The 22,006-nt window shown below is 37.6% G+C and overlaps 1 protein-coding gene across 1 annotated transcript; it reads left to right on the top strand.

Moving 5' to 3' along the window:
* The first annotated feature begins 1,418 nt into the window (after positions 1-1,418).
* uqcc1 (ubiquinol-cytochrome c reductase complex assembly factor 1) lies at positions 1,419-20,751 on the top strand. The gene is made up of 9 exons (XM_084425077.1): positions 1,419-1,656; positions 2,172-2,282; positions 3,566-3,673; positions 6,226-6,298; positions 6,635-6,692; positions 7,515-7,623; positions 16,275-16,352; positions 16,518-16,631; positions 20,449-20,751. The coding sequence occupies exons 1-9, from the start codon at positions 1,582-1,584 to the stop codon at positions 20,581-20,583; spliced, it is 861 nt and encodes a 286-aa protein (XP_084281203.1). The 5' UTR covers positions 1,419-1,581; the 3' UTR covers positions 20,584-20,751.
* Positions 20,752-22,006: the final 1,255 nt, after the last annotated feature.

The following is a 22,006-nucleotide window of genomic DNA, read 5'->3' as shown; positions in this document are numbered from 1 at the left end:
GGATGGTAGGGGAAGACTCATGAATATTCATTAGGGAAGTCATCCCTGATTGGTCTGATGACCTACCCCTAACCCCACCCCTAAACCTACCCGTCACTGGGGGTCTTATGACCTCCCTAACCCCGCCCCTAAACCTACCCTTCACTGGGGTTAAGACCAATCAGGGATGACTTCCCTAATGAATATTCATGAGTCTTCCCCTACCATCCTGGGAAAAAAAATACTCCCGGGATAGACCTGCTTCATCTATTGTTTCATCCATGGTTTCGTCTCTTATCTAAATCTGACCATGGAGTTGACTTTGGTGGAAAGCTGAAGGTGATTGCTGATAGGCTGTCCCAATCAGTGGCGCCTGCACAATCCAATCACGTTTGAGAGGGAAACAACAAATTGAGGGTTTCCGAGATGTTTCTTTTTTCCCTTTTTTTTTTTTTAGAAGTAACGGGTACTCACGGTTATGGATAGAAATGTAGCGGAGTAAAGAGTACAATATTTGCCTCTCAAATGTACTTGAGTAAAGTCATGAGTACTCCCCAAAAATGATACTTGAGTAAAGTACAGATCCCTCAAAATTGTACTTAAGTACTGTACTCAAGTAAATGTACTCCATTACTGTCCGGCTCTGACTTTAACCCCTGGTTTCACAGACAAGGCTTAAGCTAGTCCCAGACTAAAATGCATGAGCTGTTTTAACTGAAAGCAACTTGCACTGATATATCTTAAAATATATCAATGCCATTGGTTTGTCATAATGCACACCAGTAATGTTTATAAGCCACGTTTATAAAAGCTTCTTAAATGTCCTAATTGAACTAATCCTGGCTTAATCTAAGCCCTGTCTGTGAAACCGGGCCTTAAGTAACTTTTTTTTTTATTTGTCTTAGAAAAAAAGAACACTACTGGTGTGCATCTTGAGATAAAACAATGGCACTGACATATTTTAAGATACGTCAATGCAAGTTGCTTTCAGTTAAAACAGCTGAAAAGTGCATTTTAGTCTGGGACTAGCTTAAGCATGAGCCTTTTCTGTGAAACAGTGCATCTTGGAGTACCATGTAAATACCATGAAATTATGCACCATGGTTTTACCATCTGAAATTATTGTATTGTATTGTAAGTGTAGTTAGCTGGTCAACTCTAAAACATGATTAAAATATTTGTTACCTGCTGTGACTTTTTTCCAAGGTATGCATGGTCAAGAAACAAAAGTGGTGGAAAGGGAAAACTAAATTGATTTATTGGATTCTTATGGGAAAGATCACATAAATGAATTGGTTTGCCAAAGAGGACAAGGGGCAAAAAATGATGGCAAAGCTTACTTTGTGAGGCGTTACTGACAACAAATTTACAATTACAAACCCTCACATGGTTCCTCACCCAGCGGAACTATATTCCACAGCGCTGAAATCCACAGCCTTGATTTCCACACGGACCACTTTAAGAGCGGGACAGATTCTTTGACATTGCTGCAAAAGGGGAGGGACAAAAACAAACTGTTACAAAACGTGTTAGAAAGTATCAATCACTAATTCCTGCTTTATAGTTACAATAATACTATATTATTGTGATTTTAGCAGAACCATGTATCGGCGACCGCTGCAGTCCGCCGTTAGACAGTTATTAAACGCTTCAGCATCGAGAGCTGTCCTCGGAAAGGTAATTTATAGAAACAATACATACAAAAAGACAGTAACGTCACCTAAGGGGTTTATATTTGTGTCCTTTAAAACGTTGTCTAGATTTACGTTCTAAGACTGACATTATAATGTTGTTTGGAGTTATTTACATTATTTATAACATAATGATGGGCATCAGTAAATCTGACCTAACCTTTACTACTACTGCACCAGACGTGACATTATGCAAATATAGTAAATATTATAAATAATATATGTGTACAATTATAAAAGCACATCTTGCAATTACGATTATTGTTATTATCATCAATGCATTCTGCCATAATTCTTTCGAACCCGATTCATATTGCCTACTAGTATGTAATGTTCCAATTTAGAACATTTGCATACATCTACTCCTCTTGATCTGTTGGTTTATCAGTCATATTAAGACAATTAAGAGATAAGCAGTAGTCAGGTGTGTATTTTTATTTTTTTATTTTTTTAACTAGATTGAAAATGGAAAGCACTTGTCAAGAAATTTTTGCTTCCTAGGTCATTGTACAAGCTGCGTGTCAGTCCAGGGCTGTGGTGGCTTGCCAGATAGCAGCGGATGCTTGGGTCCCCAATCTCTCTCAGTGTCGATCTCTTCACATCACTAGAGAGGTGTGTGCCGCCTTTTCCAATCTCAGTTGTCCAGTTCTTTCTCAAGCTAAGGAATCCAGTTTCAAATCAGCTAAAGGGATCCATTCTGATCTCTGTATAGAATCTCAATTCATATCTAGGTGGAATAATAAAACTAAGTACATCATTTTATTACAGTAACAAAAATATAATGAGAGTCACCATTGCGAAAAATGATTTGTACTACAAAAATAACATGTCCAGAGTTTTACATTTATGAAAAATTGGGTTGTAATTTGTTATTTTTTTATGCAAAACTATGTATCTTTTTTTTTCATTTTGATTTTAGAGTGAAAAATGTATATGTATTTGTGAGATTGACCCATGATGGATTAATCAACCAGTCTTAAATCAGTAAACTTGTCTGATCGCGATCTGATCTGATCGCAAAAGAATGTCAATTAATATCTAGGTAAGAAAAGACCGCTTACAATAGCTTCTATTCAGATGCATTGTTATAGTGTAAACTGTTTTTTGACAGACACATTTTACCTGTTCTTGAATCAGTGGTGTCATAAACATGAAATACAGTACCAGTCAAACTTTGCACACATATACTGTTTCTTTATTAGTACTATTTATTTTCCATATATTATAATGATAGTTATCAAAACTGCAAAATCATACAAATGGAAGTAATATGGGAATGTTGCAAAAAATTTCGACAAATCAAAACTCTGATCATTTTAGCTTTAAAAAATTGTATATTTAGGCCGAGTTTTTCTTTTTCTACAAACGTTTGACTGCTATATGTTGGCCGTAATCATTTCCTCCCTATATGAGCCCAAAGGGCAGGTGCTGATTAAGTCTACTAAACTTCTTCTAGTTTAGCAGTATTCCCAATCATAGCAGTAAAACATAAAGTTGCTGTGAGAAATCCATTGGGGAAAGTTTTATTGCATCCATAGTGGTGGCTTGAGGGAATTAGCTGAATATTTTCACTGCAATGCCTCCATAAAGTTTACCTGGGTTAAGTTGAGATTTACAGGGACATTGTGAAATGCTGATCTTAAACAGGAACAGTTGATGGATTTGGCACTATAATGGCTATTTGTCAATATTAAAAACTAAAAACCTTAGAGATCCTTCAAAATGCAACTTCAGTTGGTCTTATAGGCACTGAGAATAGGTTGTTTTTCCCCCCAAATACATTTGGTTTTGTATTATTTTGATTTGTCTTCATGCTCTCACTTTGCCAGATGCCCATGTGTCAATGTCGATGTTTTATATAGCTCTAATATAAGATGTGTTTCTTCTGTTTCAAGCTGTGTACTGTTAAAGAGACCGCACAGACTACAGATGAAGAGGTGGGGACCTTCACCAAACTGATCGAGGCCATGGGCTTCACTGGACCCCTCAAATACAACAAATGGGTAAATAAATCTCACAGTTTTTTCCCATTTTAAAGTCCCCCAGTAAAGTCCCCTTTTGATCATTTGTTCACAGTCTTTCATCAAATTTGATGTGTTAATTTCACAGAACTTACTAGAGATGTTTTGATCAATGTAAAACCATCGACATATCGGCTATAGCATGAAAAGGGCTGATGAAACAAACCGATAGTTATTAACTAACTGTGTGAAGGCACTGAGTTGTATACTTCTTAGAGATATTTAATAGTCACATATGAGTTAATGATATTAATAAAAAAAAATATTTGATAACAAAATATAACCTCTGAAAGTTATCATGTTGTCTTGTTTGTATTTTGTTATGTTTTTTTTATCTAACTTTGTGCCTCTCTTATAATGTTGGCCTGTTGAATGATAAATAGATCCAATCCATGTTCTATGAAAATGATTTGATGCAGCAATAAACTAGCTTGTGTACCTTAAAGGCATAGTTCACTTTGAAATAAAATTTTGGTATGTTTTAGCTTACCTCAAGGGCATCTAAGATGTAGGTGTCTTTGTTTCCGCAGTAGTTTCAATTTTGATATTTTTAGGTCAAACCGTTCTTGTCTGTCAGTCATATAATGCAGGTCTATGGTCACCACCTCAAAGAGCATGCACAGAGAAGTCCAAATTACACAATTCCCCATCGTAAGTACACATTGATGGCCTAAGACACGAAACGAGCGGTTTGTGTGAGAAAACGAACAGTATTTATATCGTTTTTACCTCTTGTACACAACCACGTCCAAATGATCTGAGGGCGCGCGCGCTTCCTGGTGTGTGACGTGTGCGGGCGTTCTGGCTTCAGATCACTTGGACGTGGTTGTGTACAAGAGGTAAAAACGATATAAATACTGTTCGTTTTCTCACACAAACCGCTCGTTTCGTGTCTTAGGCCATTAGTGTGTACTTACGATGGGGAATTGTGTAATTTGGACTTCTCTGTGCATGCTCTTTGAGGTGGTGACCATAGACCTGCATTATATGACTGACAGACAAGAACGGTTTGACCTAAAAATATCAAAATTGAAACTACTGCGGAAACAAAGACACCTACATCTTGGATGCCCTTGAGGTAAGCTAAAACATACCAAAATTAAATTTCAAAGTGAACTATCCCTTTAATGCATGTGTTTTTGAATTTTGCTCATTTAAAACATGATCAAAACAGTAATCTATATTATGACAAAAGTTCAAATAAGTGAGCAACTGACAAATATCAATGTCGTAATCAGCCAATAGTTGTTTCTTAAAATTGGTATCGGCCAAAAAAAATCCTGATGCTGCATCCCTAGAACTTACACATGTCCAGGTTATATTTCACGCCAAAATCAACAGAAATAAATACACTTTTATTTTGCTTAAAGATAAATGTTATCAACATTTTTTGCAATTTTCCCCCATTATTTTATTTTATTATCGCAATCCCAAAAATCTTGCTTCTATTAGTGGAATGTGGGAAAAATTCATGATACATTATTTAGATTGTGAAGTTTTTAAATGCTGATATAATAAAATTATTTTATTTATTTTAGATTCACCATTTAGAATAATACTGGAAATTACACTTAATCATCCATAATGCATGTTGCAATGCAAAAACATTTAATAGTCCTTAAAAATAGGGTTAATGTTTTAGCTGAAATACAAAAATACAATCAATATGAACATTTTGGCCGATACCGATAATTCTTTATATTCCAAAACCGATATTTTGGCCAATAAATCTAAATCCAAATTTTTGCATAATTTTTGAGAGCCTGATTACAAAAGTCTCACCATTAAAAGCCATGTCCCAAGCACACAATTATAATGTTCTCATTATAATTTAATGTAGTCTATATGACAGCAGCACATGTTGCACATAATTGTATTATCCTTTTTTGAAGTGATTCCAATCAATTTTAAACCATCAGGGCGAACTGTGCTCATCTGAAGTGTCTCAGCTGGAGGAAATAATCCATTATTTATCGACTTTAATATATCGGCCAAATTTTCTTATCGGATCAATAGATAACATTAAAAATGAACATATACAGGCCGATACTGTTATGGTGGCCGATATATCATGCATGCCTAGCAAAAATAGGCATACTTTTATGATATATATATATATATACTCAAAGGAATCATCAACCAGATTTTTTGCATGTTCAGTTGAATTTAGTAGTTGAATTTTTGAATTTAGGTTGCATTTCCCGCTAACCCATCAAACGACTCGACAGTGAAGTGGACTCTATCAAGTTTTGGTTCTGGAATGATGACTTCATCTCGTACCGCTACCTGTTTTGTGTTTTCAAAAGCAGGGGCCACACTTTGTGAAATTTGAGATGACCTTCCATATTAGAGTCATCAGCATCACGGCTGTCTAAAACTTCAGCATGTCTGCTTCATTTTGGGGCACGTTCGGCTCGCTAGAACGGACTGAAAATGTGGTGTCTTGGCCAATTTCATCAGTTTCTGCTTTTGATCACACCGGATTGAGTGGCTTTTTGATCATGTGTGTCACAAATGTCTCTCTTCTTTTGCAGAAAATTAAGATAGCTGCCTTGCGCATGTACACATGCTGTGTAGAAAGAATCAACTATGACGAATTTTTTGAAAGTAAGTATTTTTGGGCCTGAATCTTTTCGTTTTTTTGACTGTATTTTGGCTTATGAGTCTTATGTCATGCTCATTTAAATTTTTTGAAGAACTCCTAAACACCCCTCACTTTATCCGAAATGATGAAATGAGTGTAAAGGGACCTTTTCAGCAGCACCTGAAAGATTTATGTGGCACTTTACAGCTGTGTTACGTTGTTTTCTTTAGCTGAGGAAAAAACAGGTGTAAACCCAATAGCGGTTTTGGAATCGGAGCCCAAGTTTGCATTGGTTTGGCTACATGTTGTGTTTTCTTGTTCCCCCTTATAATTCCCTCTTCTCCCTCTCTTTCTCCCAGAGTGCTCTCTCCCCGACACGCTTAACTCCTGGTTCTTGGTGGCACAGCTCCACGTTTGGTGAGTTTTTGGACACAGGTTTGGTTAGAACTGCGACATTGTGTCATGCAAATTCCAAATCCTTGATTGGTTATTCATGTCATGAGTTGATTAATATTCATCTACCAGGTGGATTGCAAATGGTGTTTCACTAGACCTATTCATTCTGAAGAGTGCAACCATACTTGCATACAAAGCAAAACAACATTTTAGTCTTAAAATATTATAATATCTTTATCCTCTGCAGTTTTTCCTACTTTTTAAGTTAAGTTTCCTTTATCCAGGTTTTTTTTTTTTTTTACTTTCTCGGTTGCCTTGGCTTATTTGATTGTACACTGATTATTTGAGAACGAGACTTATGATTAATGGTGGCGGTTTGGTGCCAACACTTCCAGTTAAAAGCACTTAGTGTTTGCGTGTGCAACCGTGCATTCGCATTGATGGCTAACTATGTTTGTGCAGAGAAACATGGACTGAGAAAACACTCTGCAATTAGTCAAACTAGCCAGTAGTTAATTCATGCATACACATGCACTCACGTCTTCTTATCATCTACAGTATAAAGCAATTATTTTCAAATATAAAAATGGGTGAAAACAATGCTAAACCAAGTGACAGTATCCATGCCACAGAAAATATTTTCAATTCTTGCCTCAGTTTGTAAAAAAGAGTTTCTGTGGTAATCAACATCAGGCCACAGATGCTGTCTATTTAACCCAGACGTGTCTTTTCTGCGAGTGTGTTGTCTGGCTGATCTCTGAAGTTTCCTGGTTACGCAGATCCTGACACAGGCACTCAGCTTGTCAGGCTGTCTTGAGTCAGCATTCTGCTCTGCTCTGACAGGATGTGTCTGGTCCGGATGCGGCAGGAAGGCAGAGCTGGGAAGTACATGTGCCGTTACATCGTCCACTCCATGTGGGAGGATGTGGAGCAGAGGAGCAAGATTATGGGAGTAAGTATATGTGCATTTGATTCAGTTGCCTCTTTTGAAACACCTTGCCATTAGTATTTTGTGTTTGGCCGTCCACAGTAGTGATAGACCGACATCTGTCAGCTTGAGCACTTAGCCGATATTTGACCATTTTGAGATTATCGGTGACTGATAATTTGAGTGTATTTTGAAGTGAATATTTAGATGATTCCCTTATATAGATACACTACCATTCAACATACCGTTTGGGGTCATTAAGATCAGCATATTAGAATGATTTCTGAAGGATCATGTGAGAATGAAGACTTGAGTAATGATGCTGAAAATTCAGCTTTGAATCACAGGAATAAATGACATTATTCATATTACAATAGATAAGTTATTTAAAATTGTGATAATACTTCACGATATTACGGTTTATGCTAAATTTTTCTAATGCAGCCATGGTGTAAAAAAATATTACAGACCCCATACTTATGAATGGCAGTGAATGTGAATGCATTAGATACAAGATATACTGTAGATGTGCATAAACAACATGTTCATAGTTAATGTGATGAACTGTGGTTCACCTGTGTGTACTTGACAGTACATCCACTAAAAATTACCATAACACCAGTTGTTGAGAAAAACAAGACTAACTGCCTTGCTAATGTTAGTGAAGAGAACAGATCCTTCATCATTTTTGTTTCCAAATGCCAGTTTGTTTGATATATCTAATGCAATGGCATTCAGACCTTTTTACTTGCCAAATACTGTTTGAAATTTGAGCCTATCAGCACTGGGTCTCATGAATCAAGTACTAAGTGCTTTCTGCTTTTTAAACAACATATATTTTCTCTCACAACTGTTTTAGCATGTGAAATAGCTGATCAGGTCTGTTGTTTGGATATGTTGAAAAATGGAGAAATTATGAGGATATACAGTGTGAAATACTGCCTGACTCACACACACACACACACCCTCAGGCTTTAGGATGTAATTACTATGCTCTACAGACTGTGGAGGCATTTTGAGCTGAGCGCTGTCCAGCGGAGTAGCAAAAGGTGTTTAAATCTCTGCAAGGTCAGTAAAGATGACATGCTTCTGCTGCGCCGAGTGTGTGCATATATGTGTGTGTTTGAGAGGAAGCCAACGCAAGGCGCCTTAGGGGAACTGCTGTCAGAAAGGGTGGGAACAAGACTTCAGCCCAGCTGTGAAAACAAAAATCTCTCTCTCTTTCCCCGCACTTCTCTTTGTTGACGCCCCCCCACCCCTACCCCTCCATCTCTTCTACCTTCCGTCTTAATAGTAGGACTGAATTAGTATTGATAGAACAAGCATATATATATATATATTGTGTATATATATAGCACCTAACATATAGCAATGACCTGGCCTAGATCATGTATTGCATAACCCTGTAAACTAGTTAACATGAACTAGATCAAACCAGCTGCGGCTAATCATTCATCACAACCTTATGGATATGCCAGCGCATGCAAGGGTTGGATGCGAGCCAGCCGTCGACAGAATTTGTTTGACTGTCAGTTAGAGTATTAGCAGTTTTGAGTCGTCGAGTGGTTTATTTATCCGAGGGAACAGCTCTTAGGTTTTATGGCTTAGACTTGAGGATAGAGAAAGCTTTGTTCTCAGTGAAAGGTCTAAACAAAAACTTTACATTTGAATTGTCTACAATAACAACATTTGGTCCAAGCAAACAAGTTATAATCTGTTAGACTGTTTGCACCATAAATCCCTTGTAAAAGTTTTATATGTACTGTGTCTGTAGCCATACATGTTTAAACACAAATCTTTGTTGCAGTTTCTCTTGCATTTTTATTTAGTGTCCTGCCATTAGTTATTTTTAAGGGGTTCGTGATTAATCCTGGGTAGTCAGGTTTGTGTAAAATAAAAAAAATAGTTCAACTTTTGGAAAAATTACAATTCTGAAATCATATTGGACAAATAAAAATTCGGATAAGTCGACTAAATATTCAGCAAACTAATTATCAAGTTGATTAACTACTAATATGCAGCTGATTCAATATGATGAACACAATGTACATGCAGCTTTAACTGCTTGTCCATGTGTGAAAATGTTGGAATGTAAAGCTTGTTTGTCTTAAAGCAGTGTTTCCCAACTCTTTCGTCCTGGTGTGCCAGAAGTACACTGCACATTTTGTACATCTTCCTAATCAAACACACCTGATTCAACTCTTCAGCTCCTTAGTAGTGACTCCAAGACCTGAAATGGATGTGTCAGATTAGGGAGACATCCAAAATGTGTGCCGTTGGGGGTTTTGGAAGCACTGTTTTAAAGCAATAGTTCACCCATATATGAAAAATCTCATCATTTGTGTAATTCCAAATCTGCGTGACTTCGAAAATTGACATTAACCTGGTAAGTATGTAAGTGTGAAAAGACTTTTTAATGTGATTGACCTCTCATCCCATGGAACTGGGCAAGAATCCTTTATGAGACTTGTGTGAGAGAAAGACGGTGAGCATCGCAGTAAAATACGTGCACTTAAAAACACTTTAAATTGTGTGTGTGTGTGTGTGTGTGTGTGTGTATTTAATGAACTCAGCACCTCTCTTACGCCATGCTGTGAAATGACTTTTTCCATAATGTCACTTTTCCCCCTCTCCCAGAGCCCATAAATCAAAAATCTCCATTTTCTCACGAGGACTCTTAATATAATCCTCTCGTTTTTCAGGTGTTCTGTTCAGCCAGTGAGATTTTACAAGCTTATTATCAATTTAACATTGGAATTGCAGTGAATATATTAATAATAAGCCTAAAATTTAGGGCCAGATGAAATTTGGGCTCCTAAAATTGCCCCCTAGCTAGGAATGTCAAACTCATTTTATGTCATGAACCAAAATGGCAGGGTTATTATTTATTTATTTTTCTTTGTTAAACCTTGGTATATCCATGCAGAGTCCATAAACTTGTTGTTCTAGTTAATGACATGACATGATTTATGAGTATAATGAAATGGAGCATGTGGAATGTATTAATTGCATTCATCAGCATCCCTTAGATTTCATATACACACAAAATCGGTAATTAGAGAATATTAATAACAATATTGAAAAGAAAAATGGATAACCACATTTTCCTTTGGTGGATAACTTTAATGGCTTAAATAAAACATCTTAAAATGAAAATGAACAATGTAAATAAAAAAATAAGAAATGTAATATTTTATTAAATATTTTCAATATTTAAATATTGAATTCCTTCGAAGCTAAATCAGCATGTGGGATTTTTGTATTTTTAATGAAATTATTTTGTTTTTCTTGATAAAGTGTACTGACATTTTCTGACACACATGGTATCCTTTCCTCCAAATGTTTATGCGTATATTTATTTCCTATAATTGTAATTGGCTCATAAACGAGCAATTAAATAAACATGCTCATTGCTCGGTCATCTGTTATGTCAAACTCTGCTGATCAGAACTCATTCACATATTCTATGAAAGTAAATGTGTGTGAAATGGAAAAGGCGTTTGACTTGTCACTTTGCCCAGCAGCTCATTTCCATCATGTGTATGAAGCAGAGGCAGCATTTGCGGAGCCATGATCATGCAATGCGGCTGCAGTTACTTTATTATCTCTGTTATATTTAAAGGGGTATTTCACCGCTGGAAAGATGAATGTGCATTTAAATTGGGTCATTTATGTAGTAGAAATGTGAAATTGTTTTAGAAGTTGATGCCCTCTAGACTGAGAAAAGACTGTATTTTTGGCTCATGTGGATGAAAGACAACAACTCCCAGAATGCACTTGCTTCGCTGCCTTACGAGGCCACTCCCAAGCTACGCCTACCGGTTACAGAGGGCAGTATCGGAAGAAATGATTCAACTAAGCTACTAGTTGACTCGAAACTGAAAAGATGCCGTTTTATCGTGAGATCCCCCTATGGGCGGGTTGAAGACATGCGGAACGAGCTCCTACTACTGGCTGTAGTCTCTCGCCTCTGGCCAAAAGAGCCTCCGATGACGCTAAATGACGATTTTTGCGTCATCTGAGTTTTTTTCCAGACACACAATACAGAAATCTCTCGTCTCAGGGGGAGATGAGGGAGGGAAGCACGGTCATTCGAAAATACTACCGAGTTTCTACTGATACAAAGCTTTATCCTAATCGGTGAAGTGTCACTTTACCAATGTTATCTCATATTTCACTCTTAATAGTCTATTTATAAACACATTCTATATCTACCACTATTTACACATTATATCTCTTTAACTAGAACTTTTGTTACTATCATGACCAAAAACAGTATTCACTCTCTCAAGAACTTCAGATAAAATGAAATGACACTTTTAAAAATTGAAACTAAAACCGCAAGTAGATGGCAGCACATCATTGTCTTAAAGAGTGAGTCATTGAATTATTCAGTCAAATGATTCGTTAAAAATGGTTAATTCATTCAATAAAGAAACATCACTGTGTTCTGCGGAGACGTGCAGTCACTCTTGTGGATTTGTTTGGAACAATTTTCGTTGGTAAACTAGAGCAAAAACAGACAATATTCTCAGTCTAAAAATGTAAGTCACCCAATATTATATTCTTGTTTATTGAACTGTTGTATAAAATCAGTATCACATTTGCAAACATGCTGATATTTGTAAAACAGCATTCTTGCTTGTATGGTTTTCCCTAACTATATCCTATTATATAAAAATACAGGGGATTTTCTTTGGCCCATATCTTGAATTTTGGGGGCATTTTTGATTAAATTTAGTGTCATTTTTGCCCCAAGCCCCTGGTGTGTGTGCGGTGTGATAGCGAGGGGTGGGTGCACAAGCGGAGGCCTCTTCTGTTGCGAGGCCCATTTCAAGTAAAACATAGCAAAGGCCGCTATTGGTATGACGTTGCCTTTAGTTTTTTGGAGCATGTATGATTTTGAATGAGATGTGAGGTGGATTGTGGTGTGATGTGTTGCGCAGTTTGGCTAAAGGTACATTCGGGTCTGAAGACATTTGACCCCTCAGGCCTGGCAGCGGCCATCGAGTGGCACTGTAGAAAAGTGACCTCATTTTCCATCACAGTCTTTCTCTCACTTGAGTTCTTGTAGGTTCTCCTGCAGAGTAAATTGGCTAACATTACTCATACATTAGCAGCAAGGCAACATATACCCTAATTATCTGCTTGTTTATTTTTTTGCTTGTATTTTTAGTTATACAGTGACCCCAGTGACATTCATACTTTTTTATTGTAGCTTAAAGGGGTGGTATAATGCCCTTTTCACAATTAATTTATGTAGCTTATGTGTAGTTATCTTCTAGTTATTGATCAGCATATTCTGTCTTGATGATCTATAAATCGCGGGCGAAGTTTATGTCAATTTTAGGGTTCGTGATGTCACTAACCCGGGAGGAATGTCGTGTAGTTTGTTGTAGTCCTTAAAAAGCAATTTCTTTAAAAGAAGATATCTCCCTTTGAACTTTGAGCGTTGTAACTTTGCAGATGTTGTTTATGCTCAAACAGCAACTTTACACACTCACTAAAGTTAGAAAAGTGAAATCATAATCAACTACCCCTTTAAAGTATTAGTTGAAAATGAAAATTCTGTCATAATTTACTCACCCTTCCAAACCTTGTAAGACTTTCGCTCATCTTCACAAATGAAGATTATTTGTGAGATTTCTGTCCCTCCATTGACAGTCTACCACTTTTGCTTGAGTTTGTAAAGAGATCGTAAAACGAATCCATATGAGTTGAGTGGTTCAGTCCAAATTGTCTGAAAAGTCAAGATCGCTTTATATGATGAACAAATTTACTTTAGGCTTTTTTAACGCATATGAACATTCATCAACTCACACATCAGATCTGGTAAATGGAGGCTCAAGCATGTTTTAGCTTCCGCAAGAACCAATGAGGGTCAATCTTGATACTTTCAGTGACTAATTTGGCAAAACAGCCTTTATTTATTGGGCTGGAAAAAGTTTTCTGCTAATGTTGTTTCAAATCTGTATGACTTTCTTTCTTCTGTGAAAAAATAAATAAAAATGAATCGTAGTATTATCCATGCAATGAAAGCAATGTTGTTTGGACCCCAATTTTCTTCAAAAATATCTTTAATGTTCCACAGAAGATAGAAAGTCAAACCAGTTTGGAATGACATGAGAGGGAGTAAATTAGTAATTTTGGGTAAAATATTTCTTTTAAGTTACTACATAATGAAGTGATAAAGGAATAACCCTAACAGCTTGTATTTGCTGTGAACACTGGCTCTGTGAAGACAGGCACATGTGCGTACACTCTGACCTGATGTGGAAGTCTGTTTTCACAGGTCAGAAGCGAGGAGTTATTTCGCTTTGTGCCCGAACACGTTATTTTTTAAGCTGTGAAAAATCGTGTGTAAACGGAGTGTAATCAGCGTGTCTGGCAGGTCCGTAACAGGTCCGTTCTGTTGGATGGGGATACAGTTACAGCGCTGGAAATGGAAGGACCCCCACTCACTCAATCCTCACTCCGGTTAGGTTACTTCGCCTAATTGTGCTAAAATACTTGTCATTTGTGCCATGTTAGACCAACCCCCCTTGAACTTTACCTCTACACACACTCACGAGTGTGCCGGGGCGTGTGTGTGATTCTGGGAGTTTTTCTAAGCCGTAGTAATAACAGTGAAGTGAGATATGACACTAATTTGGCGGTATAGGAGCGGGATTCTGCCTCTCAAGCAGTTTTTGGTCCCTCAGCCTGATTAGTGTGAGGGATTAAATATCCCAGCCTGGTTTTACCAACCTGCGTCACAACATGGGAAAGGAGGATTGAGGGACGAAGATGGATGAACAGGAGAGGAGATCAGGGTGGACACTGGGAGGGAAAAATTAAAGACGGGAAGCAAGTAAGAGGAGAAAAGAAACGTACTCAAGTATGCAAAGTAGTGTGTTGCAAGCATCCAGTTCCCATTGTATGTACTTGACTAATGTCTTGCTTTTCTGTGGTGGTGACACACATCCTTACTCAAGCATTGGTCCTTTATGACAGCGGTTAACCTAAAAAGAATCCATTCTCTGATTCCGAGGAATCTAGTCTGAAGTTTTGATTCATTCATTCAGTCTTTTGATTTTTTTTCAGCAAAAAGACTCATTCAGATTTGATGTGGCTTGGTCAATCAGGGCTTAGAAAGAACTTGTACTCAGAAATATTATTGATTTGAGTGTACTGACACTAGTGTATCAGAATTGACTAATGACACTGCTGACTTCTGTAGAGCTGCTTTATAGCTGAATTGAATTTGTTTCATAATTGATTAATTTTGCAAAATCAACACTGTTATTTTCCTGGTATTACTGTGAAGCTGCTTCAAAACGATATGTAGTGTGTAAAGCACTTTATAAATAAATGTAACTTGACTCCATTTATTAATTTGGTGACCCTATACTCTGTTACTTTATTACTCCGTAGTATCGAATAACTGAATCATTCACTCAGATTTGTTCAGAAAGAGTCTTTTGAATGAATTGTTTTGCAGAGTTCTCTGAAAGTGAAAGAGAATTGCTTAGAATTAACGTTCACATACTTGCGTGGAATGTTTCGGGCTGTAGGCATGAACACAAAGGAGAGCGAGCGTGCAGAGAGGACGGGGAGGGTAGAAGAGTTAAAGCACAGCCAGATGAGATTGATTATTTGCAGGTCTGCGTAATTATGCACAGGTGCTTTTCTGCCCCGTGTGTACACGAACACACACACACACACAGTGACCCGACGCACTCCAAGCATGCAGAAAACCTGACATACAAGACTTAAGAATAAACACACTTGTTTTGAAAATCTCCCCACCCAAAACCTCCCAAGGGTTGGTGTCTGTGACCGTTGTGCGTATGTGTGTTTAGATTCATTTGGAGCGAAGCACCTGGACAGGCCCCTCGCTTCAGATCCAGTCCTGCTTTTGTTTTCGGGCGCAAGATTGTTGCATTATCCTCCATATGTTGGATATTTACTGCCAAGGACAATTCCAGCTCTGACACTAAACACATAACTTTGATCTCAGAATTAGGCAGAGACTCAAATTGCTTCATCACCTGTTAGCGACTAAATGATGCTTCACTAATTATACAAAAATCACTGTGAAGAATCTCCACACAAAATTTTTTGTGTGTGATTGTACTTAACAGTGGCTGGTTGTTGGATCCGAAATGACCTGTTAATGGCTAAATATTTTTATTTTATTCTAGTCACTACCTTTAAGCACCTTTAAGTTATGCTTTACCTTGCTTCACAATTTAAACAAAAGTCACAGTAAAGTTTTTTTTGTTGTTGTTGTTTATAATTTTATTTGCGCAAGATAATACATGATTGTAGTTTTCAGTTACTGGTTTCAGGGTCCAAAATCATTTATTTATTTATTTATTTTATTTTTATTCCCTTTGACTATTATCTAAATTTTTCGACAGGATTACTGGCCAGTACCCATAATATCAAAATGGGCATATTGTGAATTATGATTAATTGTCCTGGCTAAGTTTTCAGATGGTTACTGGGTATGTCTAATTGGTCTGAATATTGTGTTTTGCTTCATTGTTTCACTTTGCATTTAAGTGTCTAAATGATGCATTAATATTTTATTTTATGTTTTATTTATTTTATTTTAGTCTGTCATTAGTTATGGTAAATTCATCTGAATATTGTGATTTGCTTCATTGTCTCACTTTATTTTTTTATCACAGATTGATGCTATTCATAGAAAAGAGAGCATGAAGGTGATGACGGAGACGTTCTACGCTGCACTTTTTGGTTATGATGAGGTAAGCTGTTGAACATTATCAGTTTTGCATATTGTAACTTATTCTGACCAAGATCCACCCACTTACACAGAAAGGTGATATTTCAGACTACCTACTTTCCAATCAATACCTGTCGAGAGTTAACAGTAAAGTTTAGTGCTCATGTGTCTCTACTGTATGTTTTAGGGAATTCTTTCAGACGATTGCGTTCTTGCGGCGGCGCTCTGGAGGAACATGTTTAACAGACAGTGTGAAGACCCCAGACAGCTCGAGATGATGGTTGAATATGTTCGCAAACAGGTCAGTGTGTATCTTTGCACACGTCTCTGTGTGTGTGAAAGGTCAGAGGCCAGTTCTCTACTCCTGTGCTAACAGAGACATGTTGTATATGCAACGCCGGCTTCCTCACACACATAAACACATTCGAGTGCTGCACGTCACCCACTCCGTCACTCAAATCAACTGGCACCGTGTTTAACAAGCAAACGCCCCCATCTTCTCCACCCCATAATGTTACATTCATTGAGTTGGAGGTCAGCATTTACAGTGTGCTGCTGGTGGAGAGCTTTCCTTTCCTTTTCACCCCTTCCTGAGCCCCTCTTCAGGCTCAACAACATGAATGCTAGAGCTGCACAATGAGTCGAAAACATAATCGAGAGTTGATTTTGACTGCTGTGATTGACTGATCATGAAAAGTGTCTTTTAAGCCAGGCACACGGTGCAATTTAGTGATTAGTTAAATTTGTGAGCTGTCGTACAAGCTTGCAATTTTTTTTTAACTTGAGCGGAATTACGAGCCGTGCCGAGTATGTTACGAACACCTCTCGACAATTTCCAAAAAAAGTTGGTACTCTGCCCGATTTTGACCAGTTTATAGGCTGTCCCCTATTGCCACATCATACACAACCAGGTCACATATAGCAAATAAAAATGAGCAAATTAGCTGAATGAAGGGATATGCAGCCTTCCGTTTAAGAAGCACCCAAGGTCTTTGTTTGATTCTGATTTGTTTTCTTTCCAATAAATTTGGGTATATTTCACTTATAATGTCAAAGTTACCATGCAAATTTAATTTAATGAAACAACACCTGGGGTTTTGTGGAAGACAGATGAGTTTTTGAATAATAAATGTAGTATTATAATAAAATAATATAATTTAAGTTGACTGCGATCCAGAAAAAAAAAAAAACTGTTGGAATGGAAAGTGCTGAGATCCTATACTAAAAAAGTGAACAATAATGTGGTCTGAATCTGCTTTCAACTCTAGGTACAATATGAACACAAAATTATTATTTACATGAGAGAGATTTGATATATTTAAATAATACTATTCAAAAGTTTGGGGTACATTTAAAAAAAAAGAAGATTTAATACTTCATTACTTCATTAATTCAGCAAATATATATTAAAACTAATTCTGAAAAAGAAATGTATCACAGTTTCCACAAAAATATTAGACCGCAGCTGTTTCAACATTGATATTAATACGAAATGTTTCAAATCAGCATATTAGAATGACATCTGGAGGATCATGTGACACTGAAGACTGGATTAATGATGCTGAAAATGATATTAATAAATCATATCTTAAAATAGACAGTTATTTAAATTGTAATAATATTTCACAATATTTAACTGTATTTTTGATCAAATAAATGCTGTCTTGGTGAGCCTGAAAGAGACTTCTTTCAAATATGTGAAACAATCTTTCCTATCCCAGAGTTTTGAATGGTAGTGTACAGGGGATGCACCGATATGAAAATGTTGCCCTATACCGATAACTGATAATTCTTTATATTTGAAAGCCGATAACCGATATATTGGCCGATAAATCTAAATCCAAATTTTTAGATAATTTTTGAGAACCTGATTACAAAAACAAAAGTCTCACCATTTAAAATGTCCCAAGCACACAATTATTATGTTCTCATTATAATTTTATGTAGCCTATATGACAGGCTTGTGCTGCACATGTTGCACTTTTCTGTATTTTCCTTTTTTGAAGTGATTCCAATCATATTTCAATCAATTCAAAACCATCATGGCGAACAGTGCGCATCTGAAGTGTCTCAGCTAAAGGAAATCATCTATTATTAATCGGATTTAATAGATTGGCCAGATGTTCTTACCAGGCCGATAACGATCATTTTAAAAATGGACATATATCGGCCGATACCGATATGGTGGCTGATATATTGTGCATCCGTAGTAGTGTATGTAATGAATATATATATATATATGAAATTGTCAAAATAATCACCACATGATTTTTTTTTTTTATCAAATCGTGCAGCCCTACACTCATATTGAGAAACACACATCTTAAATAATGTGTTTACTTGTGCCAAATCCTTTGTAATTCAAGGATTTGCAAAGTTTATACAGTACGTTACATTCATAGACGAGCTGATTAATTGGCGTGAATCTTTGAGTTATTCCTCCAGCACACACCTCACCCTCTGGCGAGAGTGGCATGACAACACGGATGTAAACACAAACAGGAACTGCTGACCTGCCGGTGTTGTCACGCCAGTGTGTTTCCGCTACGCTAACAACAGGCTTTTACATCTGTGAGTCCTGAGTTCTTGACCTGAAATAGAGCAGATTGAACTGTTTTGTTCAAAACAAAACAAAAAACAGGTAATATTTGTGCATCCCTAATAAATTCACCACAGGTTTCCGCCCTTGGACTTTTTCCCGGCATGTTTATCCATCGATACACGATTATCTGGAAAAAAGTCCGTGTGAAGACTCCATCGTCCGGTCTCCATCATTCAACAAAACACACAATGAGTGTTCTCCATCACTGCCGAGGCCATGAGCTCATTACAGGTGCGGGCAGGAGTTTATTACAAACGAGTGTGTTTGCGCGAGGTGTGTATTATACGCGACCGAGCAGGTGCCTGCAGGCATTCTGCGAAAAAAGAAAGAAAAACAACAAATAAGCGTCATCCGAGTGTCAGGGGCCTGCTTAGCTCTGGATGGAGGGAGAAGCAGAAGGTGAAACGAAAAGAAAACAGTCACAGGTGCAGCGACTGATGACAGCGCAGAGAGGGACACCGTCGTCATGGCGACAGCGGCCTCTCCTGATGAAGTCACACGCTGATGCATATGTGCGCGCTGGTGCTTGACTGCATCGTTATTCAACGCTAATTGCTCTCGACAAACACCCGCTAGCTCTGACATCATTGCGTGTGTATTTGAGTTTTTAAACTCCTGCGGCATTAAGAATGGTCCACCGGCTCATTTAAAGTGTGACGACTTTTTTCCAAGCTGAGATGTGGATACGTCCGAGTGTGGAAATGGAATGGACGACATATTTCGACCCCAAAAAATCTGACATTATTTACTCAACCTTGCGTCATTCCAAACCCTTATCACTTCCTTTATTTGGTGAAACACAAAATTAGATGTTTTGTTGCATTTTAGGATGCATTGACTTCCATTGTATCCCCCCCCCATTGTATATGGAAGTCGATGGGTGCCGTCACTAAGATTCTTTAAAATATCTTCTTTTGTGTTCGACAGAACAAAGCTGTAAGTGTCTGTTGGTGAGTTTTCATCGGTTTGTAACGAGTTCCCGTGACGCTGCTCTGGTCCTGCATTCATTAGCACAGCTGTCTTCACCGTAGTCGAGTTTTAATTAGTTTTCCTGCTTTAAACACTAGGAGGTGAATTCATAGAGGTCTGTCTTTTTACAGCGCTGTTGTAGAAATGATGTAAATTGAGCCTGGATTTTATCAGGCTCGCTGTGAGGTTCTGCCCCTGAGTTTGGATCACACTTGTATTTCATGAATTCATTGTTGTGGGACTAGTAGCCACACTTCTCACTATAGTGAAGTACTAACTAGTGCAGATTTATTTTATTTGTTTTTTTATTTAGTTATTTTTGGAAGTCAGTGAATACATTTGCTTGTCAATCGCAAAAAAAGCGATTGAATATGTTCATTATTGCCTATGAAAATTAATGCAGTTCACACTCCACACAGGCTTTTTACAGTATATTAAACATATGTGACAACAGACGTTTCTGAAAAAATAGCCTTTGCTTGCTTCCATTGTATAGTAGCCTAAGTGTCACCTGCAGATAATCCAGATGTTGTTTTCTCCAACACAGATGCAGTTCATCGATGCTCTGGATGGGGAGGACCTGCTTTTAACAGGAGAAGTCAAATGGCGCCCCCTGGTGGAGGAGAATGCCCAGAGCATCCTGAAGGTTCCCACCCCCACCTACAATGATGCTGGTCTCTAAGAGCTGCCAATCAGGACACGATCTGCCAATCAGGAAGAAGCACTCACCTGACTTGCCACACCCTCTTCCTGTCTGTGTCTTTCTCTCCTTCTTCTTCCCTGGCTCACCTTCCCCACTGATTAGTCAGCTTCTCATGTCAACTCAGTGTTGGAAACACGACAAACAAACGTACGCACACACACACACACGCACGCGCACGCACACACACATTTGTTCTCACGTGTATTGAGAGTAATAAGGACTCATCAGAATGGTTTTGCACTCTCCTTTTCTAAATCTAGAATATTCTTGTATTTATATGTGTCTTTACATTTGTTGCAATATTTATAGGAATATTTCCTGGCTCTTTCACTGTATCTCTCCTCAGCGTTTACAGTCCGAACAGTTGTTGTTTTTTATTTTACTCTCAATTTGTTGGAGGAAAATGTTTTGAGTGTGTGTGAATGTGAGTGGGTTTTTTTGGGGGGTTTTTTGTCAGGGTCGTCCACCAATAAAAGCACTTCTCGAGTAATGATCTCTTCTGACCTCACAGGAATTTCACTCTTTGTGTCTATTTCTGTTTCATTACAACCATTAACCACAGTATTCCACACAGTGTGCACACATGCATACTATTTTTGCAGTATACAGTAGCCACTCTCTCTCCGTGTGTGTGTGTGTGTGTGTGTGAGTTGATAGTTGTGTGTCAGCCGTAGGTTGTTGAAGCAACAGCAGGTGTTCTGTTTCGACCTCTTGGCTTCTGCTTAGTGGCATCTGCTTTGCGGCCACTAAGGGGTGTACATCCAAAAATCGTATTCATATTGTCTTGGTTATGTTGTTATGTTATAATATTGATGTGAGTGCCTGAACTCGATTAACTGTTACCGTGAAAGAAACGGCAGAACAAAGACATGCTTAATGGAGTGTACTGGGTCCATTATAATGGAATGCTGTTGATACCACAGAAAATTGTTTGAAGTTTCTTATAAAAAGACATGGTGACCGTACTGAAACTGATAATACACAGCTTGTCACTGCATTTACAGTAACGCATTTGAAGAGTGGATCTCCTGTCATGTAAATCCAAGCTGTAACTTCAGAACTATTTGCACAAGTATACCCGTGAAGCCACTCACACCAGTAATGCGGTTCTCATCACTACGAGGATCTTTAAAGCTCAAATGACATTCATGTTTGTACAGTGTGAAAGAACAAATATAAGTGCTTCAAAAAATATATATGAAATGCATTTTCCTGCCTTTAAATTCTCAGGAATGTATTTCCTCATAGACTTTCAATTGACATTGTCATTGATATTATTGAGAACTGGTTTTGAATCCAGGATATTCCTTTAAACAGAGCTAGGAATTCATTGGAGATGCTTTTTCCCCCGGAGACAACAGAGGGCGCTAAAATTTGCCAAAAAGTCTGCTGTACTGTAGTG

This window comes from Rutilus rutilus, assembly GCF_951802725.1.
Source record: "Rutilus rutilus genome assembly, chromosome: 12".
Lineage (NCBI taxonomy): Eukaryota > Metazoa > Chordata > Actinopteri > Cypriniformes > Leuciscidae > Rutilus > Rutilus rutilus.
The sequence above is the reverse complement of the archived record's forward strand: the minus strand, read 5'-3'. Positions and strand labels throughout refer to the sequence as shown.

What these genes read in the sequence shown, in the direction of transcription:
- uqcc1 (XM_084425077.1), top strand. Translation starts at nt 1,582, where the DNA reads ATGTATCGGCGACCGCTGCAGTCCGCCGTTAGACAGTTATTAAACGCT. An exon ending in AGAGGAGCAAGATTATGGGA is followed by an intron (nt 7,624 to 16,274) that starts GTAAGTATATGT and finishes TTTTTATCACAG; the next exon opens with ATTGATGCTATTCATAGAAA. An exon ending in CACTTTTTGGTTATGATGAG is followed by an intron (nt 16,353 to 16,517) that starts GTAAGCTGTTGA and finishes TGTATGTTTTAG; the next exon opens with GGAATTCTTTCAGACGATTG.